General features: G+C 37.9%; 1 protein-coding gene across 1 annotated transcript; it reads right to left on the minus strand.

The window, feature by feature from the left end:
* Positions 1-4,621: 4,621 nt before the first annotated feature.
* LOC101142515 (beta-defensin 125-like) lies at positions 4,622-13,297 on the minus strand. The gene is made up of 2 exons (XM_055348675.2): positions 13,240-13,297; positions 4,622-5,037 (listed from the first exon to the last, which is right to left on the minus strand). The coding sequence occupies exons 1-2, from the start codon at positions 13,295-13,297 to the stop codon at positions 4,622-4,624; spliced, it is 474 nt and encodes a 157-aa protein (XP_055204650.2).
* Positions 13,298-19,873: the final 6,576 nt, after the last annotated feature.

Below are 19,873 nucleotides of genomic sequence, written 5' to 3' on the forward strand. Positions count from 1 at the left end.
ATTGCAAATGGTCTCTTCTTTAAGAAGGAAGATGAGAATCTTAATGGACACAGCTAGGTTGGCCTATTCATTATGCTTGCCTTAGAATGCTAGGCCTTGAATTAATGAGTTGAGAGATCACTTTGGACTGGTTTTAGTCAAACATGAAATCCTTAGGAAGCTAAATAAATTCTGAGCTGATTTGAGAGTCAATGACCCAGAGAAATTTTAGACCCTGTTTTCTTATGTAACAACCTTGCAATAGATGGATCGTTTAGCAAGTAGTAGCGCCAGTTATGGGTAGAACTGAAGATCTTACTACGTTCATTTAGCATGGATAGAACCCAATCCTAGTACACTAATGACTTTGACTGTAATGGAAGCCAGACATTGGCAGAGAGAGCACAGCCAAGTCATGTACAAAAGGGGCCAGGGGCGTCACACACATCACCATTCACATTTGGGCCAATAAGAAAAAAATACTTAGATTGTAAGAGTTTTTTGTGCCCTAGCTCCAAGTGAGAGAACAGTGCCACCTCCTATGTTTTATTAATAGACCGCATTGCCTCATTGTAATACTATTTAACCATATAGTAGGATCCATTCTTATCAATTCAGTAAATTCATATTAAATATTTATTGCTTTAAAAATTTTTTCTTACTCTCTTTTCCTAAGTCTCAGCATTGATCCCTAAATCAATGCAGAATATATTCCAGCAGTGCTTCTCTGGACACTCAACCTAGGTTTTACTAGGTCATACCAGTATGCTGGCCTTATGGGAGAGAAAAAAACAAGGCATTAAATATTCTTGCCCATTAGATCTAGGAGTATTAAAGCTGCTTTCCTCAGTAAGTATAAGACATGCCCAGCCCATTATGGACCATCACATATGTCAACAAGACCAAGAGATGAGGACTATATGTACATTATAGCAGGGGTGTTAGGCCATAAGTTAGTAAAAAAATCAGAGAGAAAGTAAATACTCAAAATGATTTCAGAGTTCAAATGATGGGAAGAAAATAATACAAAGTAGAATGGAAGGTGCTCTGCATGCTCAAGGAGTGTGTTTCAGGAAATGACAGTTGACGCAAAAATATGGAAAAAGAGCACCCTAGACTGTTTCTGTGAAAAGCCAATGTATGACCTATGTGATGAGGTATAGCCATGAAAAATGGAAAAATAGCTTGCTAGACAGAAGTACACTGAAGTGAGGGTGATCAACTTGTCCCAATTTACTCTGGATTTTCTTAATTTTAGCTCTCTAATTCCCATGTTCTGGGAAGCCCCTCAGTCCCAGTCAAATCTGAATGATGGACACCCTAACTGGTGGTCTAAGACCTATTAGAATATGAGGTCTACTGAAAGGTCAGTGGTCTGATGGTCAACATCCAAACTATAGCCATAGTCACTGGCAGCTTGGCTTGGATCACATAAAAAATAATTAGAGGAAAAAACCTTTTTGATTTTGAGACATTCTGGCATCTGATATTGTGGCTTTCAGTAGCGCCCAAGCCTCAGCCCAATTTATTAATAACTAATCAGTTCTTTTGCATTTCCTGAGGAGTGTTTTACTTCCAATTATGTGGTCGATTTTAGAATAAGTGTCATGTGGCACTGAGACGAATGTATATTCTGTTGATTTGGGGTGGAGAGTTCTGTAGATGTCTATTAGGTCCACTTGATCCAGAGCTGAGTTCAAGTCCTCAATATCCTTGTTAATTTTCTGTCTCATTGATCTGTCTAATATTGACACTGAGTGTTAAAGTCTCCCACTATTATTGTGTGGGAGTCTAAGTCTCTTTGTAGGCCTGTAAGAACTTGTTTTATGAATCTGAGTGCTCCTGTATTGGGTGCATATATATTAGGATAGTTAGCTCTAGTTGTTGAATTGATCACTTTACCATTATGTAATGCCCTTGTCTTTTTTGATCTTTGTTGGTTTAAAGTATGTTTTGTCAGAGACTGGGATTGCAACCCCTGCTATTTTGTTCTTTCTATCTGCTTGGTAAATTTTCCTCCATCCCTTTATTTTGAGCCTATGTGTGTCTTTGCATGTGCGATGGGTCTCCTGAATACAGCACACCAATGGGTCTTGACTCTATCCAATTTGCCAGTCTGTGTCTTTTAATTGGGGCATTTAGCCCATTTACATTTAAGGTTAATAGTGTGATGTGTGAATTTGATCCATATTTAATAAATGGTGCTGAGAAAACTGGCTAGCCATATGGAGAAAACTGAATCTGGACCCCTTCTTTACACCTTATACAAAAATTAACTCAAGATGGATTAAAGACTTAAATGTAATACCCAAAACCATAAAAACCCTAGAAGAAAACCTAGGCAATACCATTTAGGACATAGGCATGGTCAAAGACTTCATGAAGAAAATACCAAAAGCAATTGCAACAAAAGCCAAAATTGTCAAATGGGATCTAATTAAATGAAAGAGCTTCTGCACAGCAAAAGAAACTATCATCAGGGTGAACATGCAGCCTACAGAACGGGAGGAACGCTTTGCAATCTACCCAGCTAACAAAGGTCTAATATCCAGAATCTACAAGAACTTAAATTTACAAGAAAAAAAACATCAAAAAGTGGGCAAAGGATATGAACAGACACTTCTCAAAAGAAGACATTTATGCAGCCAACAAACATATGAAAGGAAGCTCAACATCACTGATCATTAGAGAAATGCAAATCAAAACCACAATGAGATACTATCTCATGCCAGTCAGAATGGCAATTATTAAAAAGTCAAGAAACAATAGATGCTGACAAGTCTGTGGAGAAATAAGAATACTTTTACACTGTTGGTGGGAATGTAAATTAGTTCAACCATTGTGGAAGACAGTGTGGCAATTCCTCAAGGATGTAGAACCAGAAATACCATTTGACCCAGCAATCCCATTACTGGGTATATATCCAAAGGAATATAAATCATTCTATTATAAAGACACATGCACACGTATGTTTACTGCAGCACTATTTACAATAGCAAAGACATGGAACCAACCCAAATGCCCATCAATGATAGACTGCATAAAGAAAATATGGTACATATACACCATGGAATACTATGCAGCCATAAAAAGGAATGAGATCATGCTCTTTGCAGGGACATGGATGAAGCTCGAAGCCATCATCTTCAGTAAACTAACACAGGAACAGAAAACCAAACACCACGTGTTCTCACTCATAAGTGGGAATTGAACAATAAGAACACATGGACACAGGGAGGGGAACGTGACACATGGGGGCCAGTCAGGGCGTGTGGGGAAGGGGAGGCAGAGCATTAAGACAAATAGCTAATGCATGCGGGACTTAAAACCTAGATGATGCATTGATAGGTGCAGCAAACCATCATGGCACATGTATACCTATGTAACAAACCTACATGTTCTACACTTCTATCCTGGAACTTAAAAAAAATAATAATCAGCCGGGCACGGTAGCTCACACCTGTAATCCCAGCATTCTGGGAGGCCAAGGCGGATGGATCATTAGGTCAGGAGATCGAGACCATCCTGGCTAACATGGTGAAACCCCTCTCTACTAAAAATACAAAAAATTAGCCAGGTGTGGTAGCGGGTGCCTGTAGTCCCAGTTACTCGGGAGCCTGAGGCAGGAGAATGGCGTGAACCCAGGAGGCAGAGCTTTCAGTGAGCCGAGATCATGCCACTGTACTCCAGCTTGGGCGACAGAGCTAGACTCTGTCTCGAAAAAAAAAAAAAAAACCTAATCAACTTTATAGTTAATAACCGCTTCTCTGTAGTATCATAGAAGACACTTACTGACCCACCTGTTGCCATACAAACAGCAGTCACATGTGTACAGCCATAGAAAGCATAGAAACACTGCACACAACTAACACTCATGGACAGCACAGAGACCTGAAGAGGCATGTTATGAGGCTGCCATACTTGGAAGTTGGAATTCTAAGTGGAAAGAAGATTGGAGAGATAAGTAGAATTTGAGATGCAGCTTTTAATCTAATATGATGTACTCTCAAGGCAAGTCCCACTTTTATCTCTATCCAGTTAGATCAGTGCTTGTGCTGAATGAAAGAATTAGCTTCTGACTCTGTTAGTTACCAGCTAGAACCTTAAACAAAATTTGACGTCATGACACAGAAAGGTATTTAGGGTCAGAACTTACAATAAAAGGTGGAGGGTAGAGAAGGGAACATTCATCTGGAACTTTCTATATGCTTTTATATGTTCTCCTATATATGATAGTAGTGGGCCAGGCACTGTTAAAGTAAAACTTCATGTCTTAGTCATAATAGGCAGCTCCAAACAATGGTCTTCGTTTTTGTTTTTGGCATGGAAAAATACATAGACATACAAATGTTCACTTAAGACAAAAATTAGCTCGTATATTTCAGTACATCGGAGGAAGACAGATAAAGAATTTAAGTCCAATTAAGAGAATCCTTGTATCTTCTATACATTTCTGTCTATACATTTCTAATTGTAAGGCAACTCTCTTGGCTGTTGTGTTGGTAGTAGCAATTATGTCCATCCCCATGGTCATCCAATCCCTGATGGAATTTTCCTGGTGAAATTGGATTGGTAGAATCAGCTCTTTGCATATTATTTCCAGCAGTATTTCTAGTTCTTCCATACCAGAAGTAAATGTTAATTAATTATGAGTAAGAGCTGTCTGAGAAGGTGGTGGCATAGTCTCGGAAGTAGCGGTCTCAGATGGTGGCATAGTAGTCTCGGGAGTAGTGGTCTCAGATGGTGGCACAGTAGTCTCAGGAGTATTGGTCTCAGGTGTCATGGTTTCTCCAAATTTAGTTGTGTCAAATGTTATCAGATCATTCAACATAGATACTGGGGAACCAGTAAAAGAGTCCACATCACTATAATCAAATGTTATATCCTCTAGGTGAATCATAGGAAATGCTGGTCGTTGAGTATATTCATGTGATGTTATTATATAAATGCAGCATGATAGCTTGTTCCTACAAAGAAGTATGCACCTTTCAGTATCTAAACATCGTCTTCTGCAATGTCCTATATTATTCTTCCAACATTTTTGGGGTTCAAAGCTACCTGTAGAGAATAAAATATAGGTCAAATTTTTAACTCTGGCATCAACATAACTTTTCATTCGTTCAAAAATTTACACTGACTGACATCTAGACTAATATGATGTCAAGTACAAAAAGCCATTGAAAGAGACAAACAGGAGAACAAAAAGTGTATATTAAAACTGTGCTATGTGCCATCAAAGAAGTTGTATGGAGAAAAGGAGAAATGTAGAAAAATAGAGGGATGGAGAGATAGAGAGAATAATGGGACTGATACGAAACCTAGAAAGAAAGGATGAAAATGAAAAGCCCAGGACCAGATGGATTCACAGCTGAATTCTACCAGATATACAAAGAAGAGCTGGTATCATTCCTACTGAAACTATTCACCCAAAATTGAGAAGGCAGGACTCAACTTTAACTTATTCTATGAGGCCAGCATCATCCTGAGACCAAAACCTAGCAGAGACACAAGAAAAAAAAAAATTCAGGCCAGTATCCTTGATGAACATCAGTGCAAAAATCCTGAACAAAATAGTAGCAAACTGAATCCAGCAGCACATCAAAAAGCTTATCCACTACGATCAAGTAGCCTTTATCCTTGGAATGCAAGGTTGTTTTGACATATGCAAATCAATAAATGTGATTGCTTATGGATAGCATTTAAAGTACAGAAATTGGTAAACCATGGTGGTTGGAATAATATGAGAAAAAAAGAGGACTAGAATTAAATTCTAGTGAGTTTCAATATTAAGAGATAAGAGATCAGATAAGAGGAAACGACTTAAAAGGACCAATAAGATAAGTCAGATCAAAACAGGAGAATAAGACTCTAGAGTCTTAAAGCAGACCCCCAGCAGAGCAGAGCTCCAGCGAAGATTTGAATATAATAGTTTAGTTGAGAGACAATTCCTCCTTAAAAAAAATCAGTGGAGAAATGTAGAAATCAGGAGAGCAAGAAATCCAAGAAAAGGTGAGTTATAACCTGTTATTATCATGAGATCATCTATCAACTGCTGGCCAGCAGGATGGCTGTGTTCTGTTTGCTCAGAGGACAATCCCACAGGGAAGCCCAGCAGCCAGGCTGCAAACAAACCTCAGACTCATGGATGAGCCTGGGGGACATGTTACTTTCCGTTATGTGAAATAGACACAAAAAGATAAATACCACATGTTTTCATTCATAAGCAGGAGCTAAAAAAGTTGAGTTCATAGAAGTAGACTGTAGAATAATGATTACTAGAGGCTGGGAAGGGAAAGGAGGATAGAGAGAGGTTGGTTAACAGATAGAAAATTACACCTAGATAGGAGGAAAAAGTTCCAGCATCCTATAGCAGGGGTCCCCAACCCCTGTGCAGCCAATGGATACTGGTCCATGGCCTGTTAGGAACCAGGCTGCACAGCAAAAGGTAAAAAGCAGGTGTGCAAGCATCACCACCTGAGCTCCACCTCTTGTCAGATCAGCCAAGGCATTAGAGTCTCATAGGAGCATGAACCCTATTGTGAACTGTGCATGTGAGGGATCTAGGATGTGTGTTCGTTGTGAGACTCTAATGCCTGATGACCTGAGGTGGAACAGTTTCATCCTGAAACCATCCCCACCACCACCTTCACCTTGTCGAAAAAACTGTATTCCACAAAACTGGTCCCTGGTGCCAAAAGGGGTCCACTGTTCTATAGCACTGTAGGGTGACAGTAGTTAACAGTCATTTACTGTATATTTTCAAATAGCTAGAAGAGACGATTCTGAATGTTCCCAATATAAAAAAATGACAAATGTTTGAGGTGATAGATATGCTAATTACCCTGATTTGATCATTACACATTGTATACATGTATCAAAATATCACTCTGCATCTTCTAAATATGAATAATTATTACACATCAACTAAAAGTAGAAGAAAAAATAGCATTTAGTTTTTATTAAAAAAAAAACAAAAAACTTAAAAAAATGTTTAATTGGGCATCAGGTCCTGAAGGTGCAGTGTTACAGAAAAACCTTGAAGAATGAAAGGGTGCACAGTTACAGTAAAAACCTTGAAGAACTAACATCCATTTATGTTTTCTTCCCATAATAGCCTTGAACTGCAAATAAGTGAATTACCACAGGAAAAAAAAATATTACCAAGCCTCAAAGTTATTCTACATGAGGCTCAAAGGACCTGGACTATTTATCCAGCTTCCCCCGTAGTTGACAGATGATCCAGAGACAGCTGATAATTTTCTGGCATTTCTGGATTGCCCTGTACGGGGGTATTTCACAAGCAGTTGTTGAAAGACTGGAGATACTGACATTTGCAAGTCGGGCTGATATGCATGAAAACAGAAAATGCATAAAAGGTTATGGGGAAAGTTGTATCAGATGTGACTACATTAAGCAGGAGAGGAGACTGTTTCTTAAAGGACAGAGTGGTCATTTTGTAGTCAAATACTGCTGAGAGGTTAAAAAAAAGATGAAGGCAGGAAAATGTCCATGCTTTTAGTAGTATGAAGGTAACTTCATACTGAGGAGAGCAGCTTCCGAGTGGTATGAAAAAAGAAACCAAATTGCAGTTGGTCAAAATGTGAATGAGAGAGAAGTGAATGCAGGACCTGTAGATGAGACTCTTAAGAAGTTTAGCTCCAAAGAAAAGCAGAGAAATAAATAACTTATTAGAGAGCAATGTAAGGTTAAAGGAAAGCTTTCAGGTTTGTTTTGAAGAACGATAAATACCAAATGGTGCTTGCAAGCAATGAGAAAAGAAACAAGCAGTCTGGGCCCAGTGGCTCACACATGTAATCCCAGCACTTTGGGAGATCGAGGCGGGCAGATCACCTGAGTTCAGGAGTTCGAGACCAGCCTGGCCATGGTGAAACCCTGTCTCTACTAAAAAATACAAAAATTAGCTGGGCAAGGTGGTGAGCACCTGTAGTCCCAGCTACTCAGGATGCTGAGGCAGGAGAATCACTTGAACCCGGGAGGCGAAGGTTGCAGTAAGCCAAGATTGTGCCACTGCATTCCAGCCTGGGCAACAAGAGCAAGACTCCATCTCAAAAAAAAAAAAAAAGCAGAAAAGGAGAGATTAATATAGAATAGGGTGATGAGATGACAGAAGGGCACAGTCACAAATTCACACAGAGCAGACTGATCTTTAGATGGAGAAGACACGTTTCTCCATTTATGGCAAAGGGGACAGAGGAAATGAGTGAAAACTTCCTATTTGAATTGTTTAAATAAATGGGGCATGGGATAAGCTGAGGGGGAGAGCCATGTAGAGGAGAGGAGCAGGAAAATAAAAGACAAAGGTCAGGACAAAATAGTTGTCTAAAAAAGAGGGAAGATGGCTGGGTGTGGTGGCACAAACCTGTAATCCCAGCACTTTGGGAAGCTGAGGTGGGTGGATCACAAGGTCAGGAGATCGAGACCATCCTGGCCAACCTGGTGAAACCCTGTCTCTACTAAAAATACAAAAATTAGCTGGATGTGGTGGCACATGCCTGTGATCCCAGCTACTCGGGAGGCTGAGGCAGGAGAATCACTTGAACCAGGGAGTTGGCGGTTGCAATGAGCCGAGATTGGGCCACTGCAGTCCAGCCTGGTGACAGAGGAAGACTCTGTCTCAAAAAAAAAAAAAAAAGAAAAAAGAAAGAAGGTTTATTTACAAGAGAAATGCAGTAGGATTTCCAAGCAGTGTGACTACTCATTTGAGGGGTGAGGATATAAATCTAAAGGGAAACTAGTGTGCTGTATTGTATGTTCATTTATCAAGCAGTAAATGGCATGATCATCTTTCTCAAGACAATTGCCCAAAGAGTACCTAGATAAGTGTATTCTAGGCAGAGGAAGCAGCTAGAGATAAGGCTCTATGGAGGAGGAAGGCTGGTATATGTGCAGAAGAGCAAGTAATTTTCTACACAACCTCATTTGAACTGAATGTGATAATATATATAAAACATATATAGACGTATGTATGTATGTATATATTAGGCTCACAATAATTTGGTTTATATTTTATCCTCTGGGGAATGTTGGCTCTAGTCCAACTTCACCAATTATTTATTCTACCTTCACTCTTCTAGAGTCATTTATTCTATCTTTGTTATTTTACTGGCTCGATTTTACTTTGTACTTCGTGGAATTTTCTATAAGTTTCAAGTCTAGACCTTCCACTTCTTTTGTGCAAGACAGACTCTAACCTTGCTTCTTCGTTCCTCACATCTACAAAGATTTATACCTTAATTTTTTTCCTCCAGCATTATCCATACTTGAAATATGTCATCTTGGCTCTCTTCTTCTCCTTTGTCTTTGAATTGCCTTGTTCTGTCAATTATTCTTCAAAATTGTTTCTCACTTACATTTCTTTCTACTGCTTTTAAATTATCCCCTCCATTCTTAAATTAGGCTATAGTCACACAGTCATCAAAGTTTTGGGCCCTTGAGGTACATCTGTGAACTAAACAGACAAAAATCACATGGAGCTGACTTTCTAGCAGAGGGAGACAGATAATAAAAAGTAAATGCACTCCCTGCTAGACTGTAGGGTTTACAGAGTTAAATCTAAGACCTGAAACTATGGAACTACCTGAAGAAAACCTTAGGGAAACACTTCAGGACGTTGGTCTTGGCAAAGATTTCTTGGGTAAGACCTCAAAAGCACGGGCAACCAAAGCAAAAATAGGCAATTAGGATTACATCAAACTAAAAAGCTTGTGCACAGCAAAGGAAATAATCAACAAAGTGAAGATGTAGCCCACAGAGTAGGAGAAAATATTTGCAAGCTATCCATCTGACGAGGAATTAACAACCAAAAGTATATTAATATAAGGAGCTCAAAAAACTCCATTGCAAACAAAAACAAATAATCTGATTTTAAAACAGGCAAAAGATTTGAATAGACATTTCTCAACAGAAGACATACAAACAGCCAACAGGTATACATAAAAATATGGTAAAAACATGGTAAGGATGGTAATTTTTAAATGTATATTTTACCTTAATAAAAAAGTACATTATTTTGTAGATGAAAAGGTGACAAATGGTTTGCAGAAAGAAGGGAGAATAGATTTAAGGGTAATAGAAGATTCATAAACAGGAGTTGCACAAGCCTGTGTAACAAGGTGATGATTAAACAGCTTGAAGGAGGTAAAGGAATTAGTCACACCAGTATCTGAGGCAAGTACATTCTAGGCAGAGGAAACAAACAAAGCTCTATGGGTTGAGTAAGTCTGATATGTTTGGGGAAGAGCACTGGGGCCTGTGTGGCTGTAGTGGAGTGAACAAGGACTATAATAGTAGGAGATGAGGTGAGAGAGGTCATAAGGGCCAGATCCTGCAGGGCCAGGTGAGCCACCGTATGGACTCTTGTTACCACTCTGAGTATAGAGGGGGCCCTAGCAGAGTTTTGAGCAAAAGTACGTGATCTGACTTCCAGTGTAAGCGGATCATGCACTATGTGTCTTCACAAGATGGTAGAAGTGAAGAGCAGAAGGACAGATATCATGAGGAAGCTATGGCAATAACACAGGTGAGAGATGATGGTGACTAGAATCAGAGTGGTAGCAATGGAGGTGACAAGAATAATTGCATTCTGGATATAATTTGCAGGCAGATGTAATAGACTTCCTGATAGATATGAGTGTCGTAGGATATAGAAAAATCAAAGATAATTCCAAGAATTTGGTTTTAGCAGTGGAATGATGGCAATTGGGAAAAATTCATAATTTTTTTTTTCTAGAGTGACAACAGTCATTTTTTTCAAAGAACTTCAGTCTGGAACTATTATGTTGTTAGGACATGCGATCTTCATCACCAGTATCTCAAAATCCTAAAATTAGAAATATGACTAGCAATTGTATGTTTCTAAGTAGGGGAGCCATCTAGCCAAAACATTATCCCATGTGTGGAGTTCTTTCTAAAACATACCAGATATATAATCAGCTAGCATCAACTTAAAATATATCTATGGATAGCAGTCCACTGATAGCTTGGCTTGGTAAAAAGTTGCTTCACAAGCCATCAGGTGCTATCTCACTTGAAAACACATAATATAAAGCCCAGAGAGACTAAATAGCTAAATTTCAAAACAAAACCTATAAGAGAACACAAAAATGAAAATCTCTAAATCAAAAGAAATGAAAACTACCTCTCCAAAATAAAAGGGAAAGAGAGACATGGACAATTTGTAGAAAAGTTAAATATACATTAAGCATGTATTTGAAGTTTGACTTCCCCATTACTCACAGACATAAATAAAAATTAAATATTTATATATAATATTTCATTTTTAGGACTTGGCAAGTATTCAGAAATTGATAATACATGAAGCAGACAGAAAAAAGTACATCTCCAGGAATTTTATGCTGAATGATTTATGTATAAGAAAGGTTATACTAGCCATCCTTGTCTATAAAATGTAAATGCACTTATTTATGCAAAAACAATTTGGCTAAGTAATTTAAACAGTATCCATTCTATAAAATTTATACAGTCATTGGAAATACAGTTTTTGAAAATATTTAGTAAATGGGAAAATACTAATAGTATAATAGAAAATTTATAAGTATGCTATACATTTTTATTCAAATAAGAAAACTGAGGAAGAACAATAGACCAAAAATATTTTGTCTCTTTTAACTTCTTTACAATTTTTTTACTTCTTTACAATTTCAAAATTTCCAAATTTTCAACAAATACAGCAGTTTATAATCAGAAATGAATGTAGATATTAATTCTGTAACTCACATTACATCAACATGTGAATCAAGACATAACAGATCATAGGCACAGTTATAACCACCTAATAGACATGAATAGCATCTTTCTAGGCAACATATAACACCTCCAAATTTAACAAAAGCCAAATTTCTTAGTATATAAAGATAATTAAGAAAGTTTAGAAATCTAATGGACTGGATGTTCAAACTGATTTATAACTAAAGTGTCATGAATTCAAACATCAGGACCTCATTTTCACATATTAGACTGTAAAACTGAATGTAGTAGAAAACTGAATGTAGTAGAAAAAACAAAAAGGACTGATGAGGGTGTGGGAAGCTGACACTCTTGCAACTGGTGATAGGAGAGAAGAATAGTTCAGCTTTTCTGGTAGGTGGTTTGACTGTGTGTGTGTGTGTGTGTGTGTGTGTGTGTGTGTGTGTCCACGTGTCCAGTCATAAATGAAAAGACATACATTTGTTTACAAATTTTTCTTGCTGAATTGTTTTTGATAATTAAAGACCTATTTTTCATCAGTAGCGGAGTAATTAATGTGAGGCAATTCATCTGCTCCTCCTCAAAGTTTTACTTATTGATTAAAAATAATGAACTAGGTTTATGTATGGATAAGATGTCTCTAATATATTGCTAGTACATTGCAGAACAATTCACATGGTGCATTTGCAATTGCATTTTTTAAAAATCTAAAAGGTATACACATGCAAATATAAATACATTTGTATTTGCTAGGATATATAAGAAATTGGTAACATTGATTCTGAAGGGGAAGACTGAAGAACTGGTATTCTTGGACAGACAAACATTTTTCTTTTCCTTAAACCCTATAAATCTATCGATTGCTTGATACATAAGTCAATTGCAAGTATTATTTTTTAATAAAAAGTTAACAATTTTCAAAAGTAGCATTATTAAATAGTGGAAACAGACTGTTCCTATTCATCTAAAATTAGAAGGTCCCCATTGGTCACTAGTCTGTCTATCCTGTCTTCACTCCACTTATTTCCACTTCTACCCCAAACATATATATTGTCTCTTCCATATGATAGTGCTACAGAATCTACAAACTGTCAATGGACTTGTTCACCGTACCTAAGAACATGAAAGTGAGGGCCTCCCTCTGAAGGTACTCTCCGGGCAAAGAAGAATTCAAGATGCTAGGAGAACTAATAGGACACAGCAATGAAATAGATACAACAGAATAATCAAAATGGAAGTGAAGTGAGGCTGAACTAACATTGGATAGTTATGTAGAGAGAGAGATAGGGTGGCTCAGAGCATTAAGGAAATTCTTGTCTTTGGAGAAACGCCTCAGAGGACAGCTTGCTAGATGCCCCTAACAGAAAGATTCTCAGAGACTAGGGGCATGGAGCTGCCAAAATACGAGCATTCTGCTGCTTTGTTGGCCCAGATTTTTCCTGCAGATTCCCTCTCTTCCCATCATGATACCAGGGGAGCCCAAGGGCAACAACTCATCCTAGTCATCATCTCTGCTTTATAGGGTTCCATTACCTTTGGTCACCTGAGTTAGCAACCCACAGATAATGAAGGTCAGCATCAGGATATTCATGGCTCCTGGGAGAGAGGAAGCTCTGTGTCCTGAGGAATACAGAACACTACACAGCAAGGAATTTAAGTGGTCACCTTTACTGGTCTATCATGGGTGATGAACCAGAGAAGGGGAAAATGCCATGCCACCCAGATCACCAGACTATTAATTTGCAACACTGAGTGTGCATGACACAATAATGTCTGCTTCTAGAAATTATTAAAGAAAGCTGAGGCCTTATGAGATAAGCTATTATCCCGTAGAACTGTAAGGTCTGATGGAAAGAAACAGCCCCAAGAGGAAGTTTTTGTTAACTTTAGATGGGCTCAATTGTCCTTCTCCTCTGTCTGTATGCAGCACTTTGTACATACACAATGACAGCAGAATGGTGTGTAAAGATATCACTTGTGGCAGTCCAATAGCTTACAACATCCGGTATTCACCTTCTGAGTGATCACCCCAATATGAATTCCTGTGAAACAAGAAAGACACTTTTTAACTAATAAGTTCATAAGATTCCATCAATTATGAGACAGAAGGAATTTGGAATGAAAATAGTGAAAACAGGAAAACAGGTTTTATTGGTGCTCTTCTTTTTCCCGTTCCGCTGTCCCATCAACTCTTTTCCCTCATTCAGAAATACAAATAAGAAATGAAATATTGAGAGAGAGGAAACATTTTAAAAGGAGAGGGAGAGAGAAAGAGAGAGAGGAGAGAGACCCAATGTAACATTATGCCCCCCATCCCCACTACCAAAGGAGAAAAATATAGGAGACATTTGTGAAATTGCCCAGTAGGAGTGATCAGCATTTTATCTCCTGGAAGAGTTTGCTGAGCTGTATTTCTCCCACATATGTTTAATACCACTAGATACCAAGGAAATCAGGAAAATTTAAAAAAATTTTCTAAACAGCTGCACTGTTTAGAAAAAAAACTGTAGCTCACTGCCCGTGTTCATTTAATTTTACATTAACATGCTCTGGAGGCTGACTGATTTTCAGTGTGAAAATACAATATACAAACTGTTCTTGGAATTATTTTTAAACAGAACTAACATCAGAATCATCTGAATAATCAGAATCATCTATTTTGGAAAAAACCGGATTCATTAAATGACTCTTTGGCCAAAAACTGTTTGAGAACAATGTTAACATGGTAATGCTACGCTTTCTAGAATTTGACATTTTCAGCGATCAAGAATTTCTATATTTTGTAAATGGAAATACCACTGCTAACAACAAGATGCTATAAATAGAATGATGATTTGTGTTTTCAAAGTCGATATATTAGAACGATGTGAAAATAATAATAAAGGCAAGATATTTTGTGGCAAAGTTATCTCAGGGTAAACCCTGCAGCTGCAAGTGCCACCAGCGAGTATTCTGGGTGAAAATGGGAAAAGGGTTAAAAATGCAGGATGGCCAAAGCCGTCCTAAGCAAAAGGAACAAAACTAGAGGAATCACATTACCTCACTTCAAATTATACTACAAAGCTATAGTAACCAAAACAGCATGGTACTAGTATAAAAACAGACACATAGAGCAATGGAAAAGAATAGAGAACACAGAAACAAGTCCACACATCTACAGTAAACTCATTTTTGACAAAGTTGCCAAGAACATACTTTGGGGGAAAAACAGTCTCTTTAAAAAATGGTGCTGGGAAAACTGAATATCCATATGCAGAATAATGAAACTAGACCCCTGTCTCTCACCATATACAAAACATTAAATCAAATGGATTAAAGACTTAAAGCTAAGATCTCAAACTATGAAACTACTATAAGAAACTGGGGAATCTCTCCAGGATGTTTGGGCAAAAATTTCTTGAGTAGCAACCCACAAACAAAGGCAATCAAAGCAAAAATGGACAAATGGGATCACATCAAGTTAAAAAGCTTCTGCACAGCAAAGCACACAATCAACAAAGTGAAAAGACAACCCACAGAATGGGAGAAAATATTTGCAAACGACCCTTCTGACAAGGGACTAATAACAGGAAATATAAAGAGCTCAAACAATTCTATAGGAAAAAAATCTAATGATCCAACTTAAAAATGGGCAAAGTATCTGAATAGATATTCTGAAAAGAAGACATACAAATGGCAAACAGGCAGATGAAAAGGTGCTCAAAATCACTGATCATCAGAGAAATGCAAATCAAGCTACAATGAAATATCATCTCACTCCAGTTAAAATGGCTTGTATCCAAAAGACAGGCAATAGCAAATGCTGGCAAGGATTTGAAGAAAGGGAAACCCTTGTATGCTACTGGTGTGAACGTAAGATAGTACAACCACTATGGAGAACAGTTTGGAGGTTCCTAAAAAAACTGAAAATAGAGTTACCATACAATCCAGCAATCCCACTGCTAGGTACACACTCCCCTCCAAAAGGAAATAAGAATATTGAATAGATATCTGCACACCTGTGCTTGTTGCAGCACTATTCACAATAGCCAAGATTTAGAAGCAACTTAAGTGTCGATCAACAAATGAGTGGATAAAGAAAATGTGGAACTTATACACAGTGGAGTATTATTCAGCCATAAAAAAGAAAGAGATGCTGTCACTTGCAATAACATGGGTGGAACTGGAGGCTATTATGCTAAGTGAAATAAGCCAGGAACATAAAGACAAATATTGCATGTTCTCACTTATTTGTGAAATCTAAAAATCAAAACTATTGAATTCAAGGGAGATAGAGAGTAGAAGGATGGTTATCAGAGGCTGGGAAGGGTGGTGGGCGTGTGTGGGAAGGTGAGGATGGTTACTGGGTACAAAAAATAGTTAGAAAGAATGAATACGACCTGGTATTTAATAGCATAACGAGGTGACTATAGTCAAAAATAATTTAATTGTACATTTTAAAATAATAAAAAAGTATAATTAGATTATTTGTAACACAAAGGATAAATGCTTGAGGGGATGGATACCCCATTTTCCATGATGTGGTTATTATGCATTGCATGCTTGTATCAAAACATCTCATGTACCCAACAAATACAGACACCTACTATGTACCTACAAAAGATAAAAATTTAAAAAAAATGCAGGGTGCTGTATTTTGGCAGGAGATAATACAGACTTACCCTTAGTATATTTATAGTTTTGCTGAGTTTTGTTTTGTTTTTGAAAAACAAGGAATCTCTAATGTTCTCATCTGTCAGAGATGTAGCAGTGAAGTTGGAGAAGTGAGTTTAAAAAGTAGAAGCTATAAAGGAAAACCAGGAGCTTGATTAAGAATTTTCTGTGGAGATAAGAAAAGTGACTCTCCAATTGAGAGATGCAAGATGATCTGCCAAAGTCAGAGATCATAAAGAGGTTGTCAGAAAAATGCATAGCAGCATGTGGGTGCTCTTGGGCCAGTCAAGCACCACCTACTTGAGAATACCACCAACCTGTGAGAATGACTTCCAAGGACAATGGCCACAGAGCCTTCCTTCCTTACACTAGCTCAGCCAAGTCAGAGATGGATACCCCACCTCTGTGCATCTGGTTTTGTTAGTGTACATATTCTCTACTCTGCCATGGGTAGATACTCTGCCATTGGAGTATTGGGGTAGGGTAAGGTGACATAAGGATAAGGGGAGATGGAGAGAGAAGGTATATATGGTGCTTTTTAGATTTTGTGTCACTAAGAAAATAATTATTAGTGATTTTAGTAATCTCCCTGAAAAATCAATAGAATTAACTATTTGAAAACCAATGGAAATAAAATCTCGGGACCAAGAAAAGTAGATTCAGCTATAAAATAGATTTCATGCTTGCACAGTTTGCATCAATTTTGCTATCACTGCACTTCTCTTTTTTTGAAATTTCTGTATTTTAAATAAATTTTTAAAATCTTACCACCCTTGGCCGGTCGCAGTGGCTCACACCTGTAATCCTAGCACTTTGGGAGGCTGAGGCTGGTGGATCACCTGAGGTCAGGAGTTCGAGACCAGCCTGGACAACATGGTGAAACCCTGTCTCTACTAAAAAATACAAAAATTAGCCGGGCGTGGTGGTGGGTGCCTCCAATCCCATCTACTCAGGAGGCTGAGGCAGGAGAATCGCTTGAACCGGCAGGCAAAGGTTGCAGTGAGCCAAGATTGCACCATTGCACTCCAGCCTGGGTGACAAGAGTGAAACTCCGTCTCAAAAAAAAAAAAAAAAAAAATCTTATCACCCTTCTTCATTAGCCTGTATTGTGTATTGTTTATATTTCTCTGTGGGCTGTAATCAGATCAGAGGCAGAGGCACACGCTAAATGTTAAAAGTTGCTTTTATCCTGAGTTATATATTTATACAGATGTATCTCACCAGTGTCTTGGAAAGGACCTTCTAGATAATCTTAGATTGGATATCAAATATAGAGAATGGATATCGAATGCACAGCATAGCATAAAATCTTCACTGAGGCACAGCATACATGGTTGACCTGCCCATTTCTGTTGCTGATGTGTGGGCATCCCTGTTTAATCACAGAACTCCTTCTTACTGAGGCTGAGCCTAAGTTCAGAATCGTTTCCAGAATCCTTTCCAGGAAAGTTGGTGTCTTTATCATCTATAATCTAAGCCCAACCTCTACTTTACAGATGGAGAAACTGAGGCCGACATAAAGGTCTCAGTGTGATCCTCTAATGTGATCCAGGTTGTCAACATAAGCCGTGTCCAGAGAGACAATCTAATTCTAACTGCTCATTTTATAAAAGAGCACATTTGGTCCTCAAGAAGGAAAATGGTTTGCCCCAAAGTAAAGTAATATGCCCAAGGTCACACAGTTAAAGAGCATGAAGCAAGACTTTTTCATTCCAATGGAGAAAATTATCTGCCCATATAAGGGGGGGGAAAAACCCAGAAGGAAGAAGCAATGATAACAGCAGAGAATGTCCAGAAGTTACCACAATGTTCTGAGAAAGGATCACACCAGTGACTTTTGTGCTTGTGTAGTGGTGGTAGCATTCGTAATCATGATCGTGTTCTCATCTCTAGAATGCATCTGCCCTCCAGGAAGACCATTAAGGAGCTGATATTACCAAATGTTTGAGTATAAGCTATTTGAAATCTGAAGATTGGGTGGTGTCTGAGTCTGAGACAGCTTCAGATAAAAATGTTTCTTTCTTTTGCTTTTTTAATTAAAAAAATGTTTTAAATCAGTCTGGGGTTGGGGAACACTTCTCATAAATGGAACAAAGATAAGAAGGATAGAAGGCATCATTACAAATAAGGCAATATGAAAGATATTGGAATGAAATTTTTAATAGAAAAAAGGGGAAAAACTTGTACTTTAGAATTTTTATGCCCAGTGAGAATATATGTCAAATATGAATATAAAATAAAGATATTTTCAGGCAATAAAAGCAGAGAATGTTCATCACTAACATACCTTCACTGCAAGAAATGTTGATGAAAGTTCTTTTTTTTTTAACTTTTATTTTAGGTTCAGGGGATACACATGCAGGTTTGTTACATGGGTAAATTGCTTGTCACTGGGTTTGGTGTAAAAATGATTTTGTCACCCAGGTAGTGAGCATAGTACCTGATAGTTTTGGTTTGTTTGTTTGTTTGTGATGGAGTCTTGCCCAGGTAATTTTTGTATTTTTAGAAGAGACAGGGTTTTGCCATGTTGCCCAGGCTGGTCTCAAACTCTTGAGCTCAAGCAATCCTCCTGCCTGAGCCTCCCAAAATGCTGGTATTACAGGTGTGAGCCACCATGCCCAGCCTATTTCTCCTTCTTTTATGAAGCTTAGTTTTGCAGGATATGGAATTCTTCACTGAAATTTCTTTTCTTTAAGGATGCTAAAAATAGGCCCCTAATCTTGCTTGGTTTGTAAGGTTTCTGCTGAGAAGTCTGCTGTTAGTCTGATGAGCTTCCCTTCATAAGTGACCTCAGGCTTTTCTCTAGCTGCCCTTAAGATTTTTTTCTTTCACGTTGACCTTGGAGAATCTTATGACTATGTGTCTTGGGGATAGTTATCTTGTAGTTATCTCACAGGGGTTATTTGCATTTCTTGAATTTGCATGTCAGCCTCTCTAGGGAGATTGGGGAAATTTTCATGGACTATCCTCAAATATGTTTTCCAAGTTACTTATTCTTTCTCCTCTTTCAGGAATGCCAATAAGTTGTAAGTTTGGTATCTTTACATAATCCCATATTTTTTAGAGGTTTTATTTTTAATTTTTTTTCTTTAGTTATGTCTGACTGTGTTGATTCAAAGGACTGATCTTTGAGCTCTGAGATTCTTTCCTCAACTTGATCTATTCTGTTGTTAATGCTTCTGAATGTATTACAAAATTCCTATAATGAATTTGTCAATTGCAGAAGTTTCTTTTGGTTCTTCCTTAAAATGGCTATGTTATCTCTGTACTTTTGGATTGCTTTACTGGCTTCCTTGGACTGGGTTTCAACTTTCTCCTGAATGTTGTTGAGCTTCCTTACCTTCCAGATCATGAATTCTATGTCTGTCATTTCAGACATTTCAATCTGATGAGAGCTAGTATGATTGTTTGGAGGTAAGGAGACATTCTGACTTTTTGAATTGCAAGAATGTGTGCTGATTCTTTCTCATCTAAGACAGCTGGTGTTACTTTATCTTTTTGAAGTTACTATCAT

Source organism: Gorilla gorilla, chromosome 11 (genome assembly GCF_029281585.2).
Source record: "Gorilla gorilla gorilla isolate KB3781 chromosome 11, NHGRI_mGorGor1-v2.1_pri, whole genome shotgun sequence".
Classification (NCBI taxonomy): domain Eukaryota; kingdom Metazoa; phylum Chordata; class Mammalia; order Primates; family Hominidae; genus Gorilla; species Gorilla gorilla.

What these genes read in the sequence shown, in the direction of transcription:
- LOC101142515 (XM_055348675.2), bottom strand. Translation starts at nt 13,297, where the DNA reads ATGAATATCCTGATGCTGACCTTCATTATCTGTGGGTTGCTAACTCAG. An exon ending in GCTAACTCAGGTGACCAAAG is followed by an intron (nt 5,038 to 13,239) that starts GTAATGGAACCC and finishes TATTCTCTACAG; the next exon opens with GTAGCTTTGAACCCCAAAAA.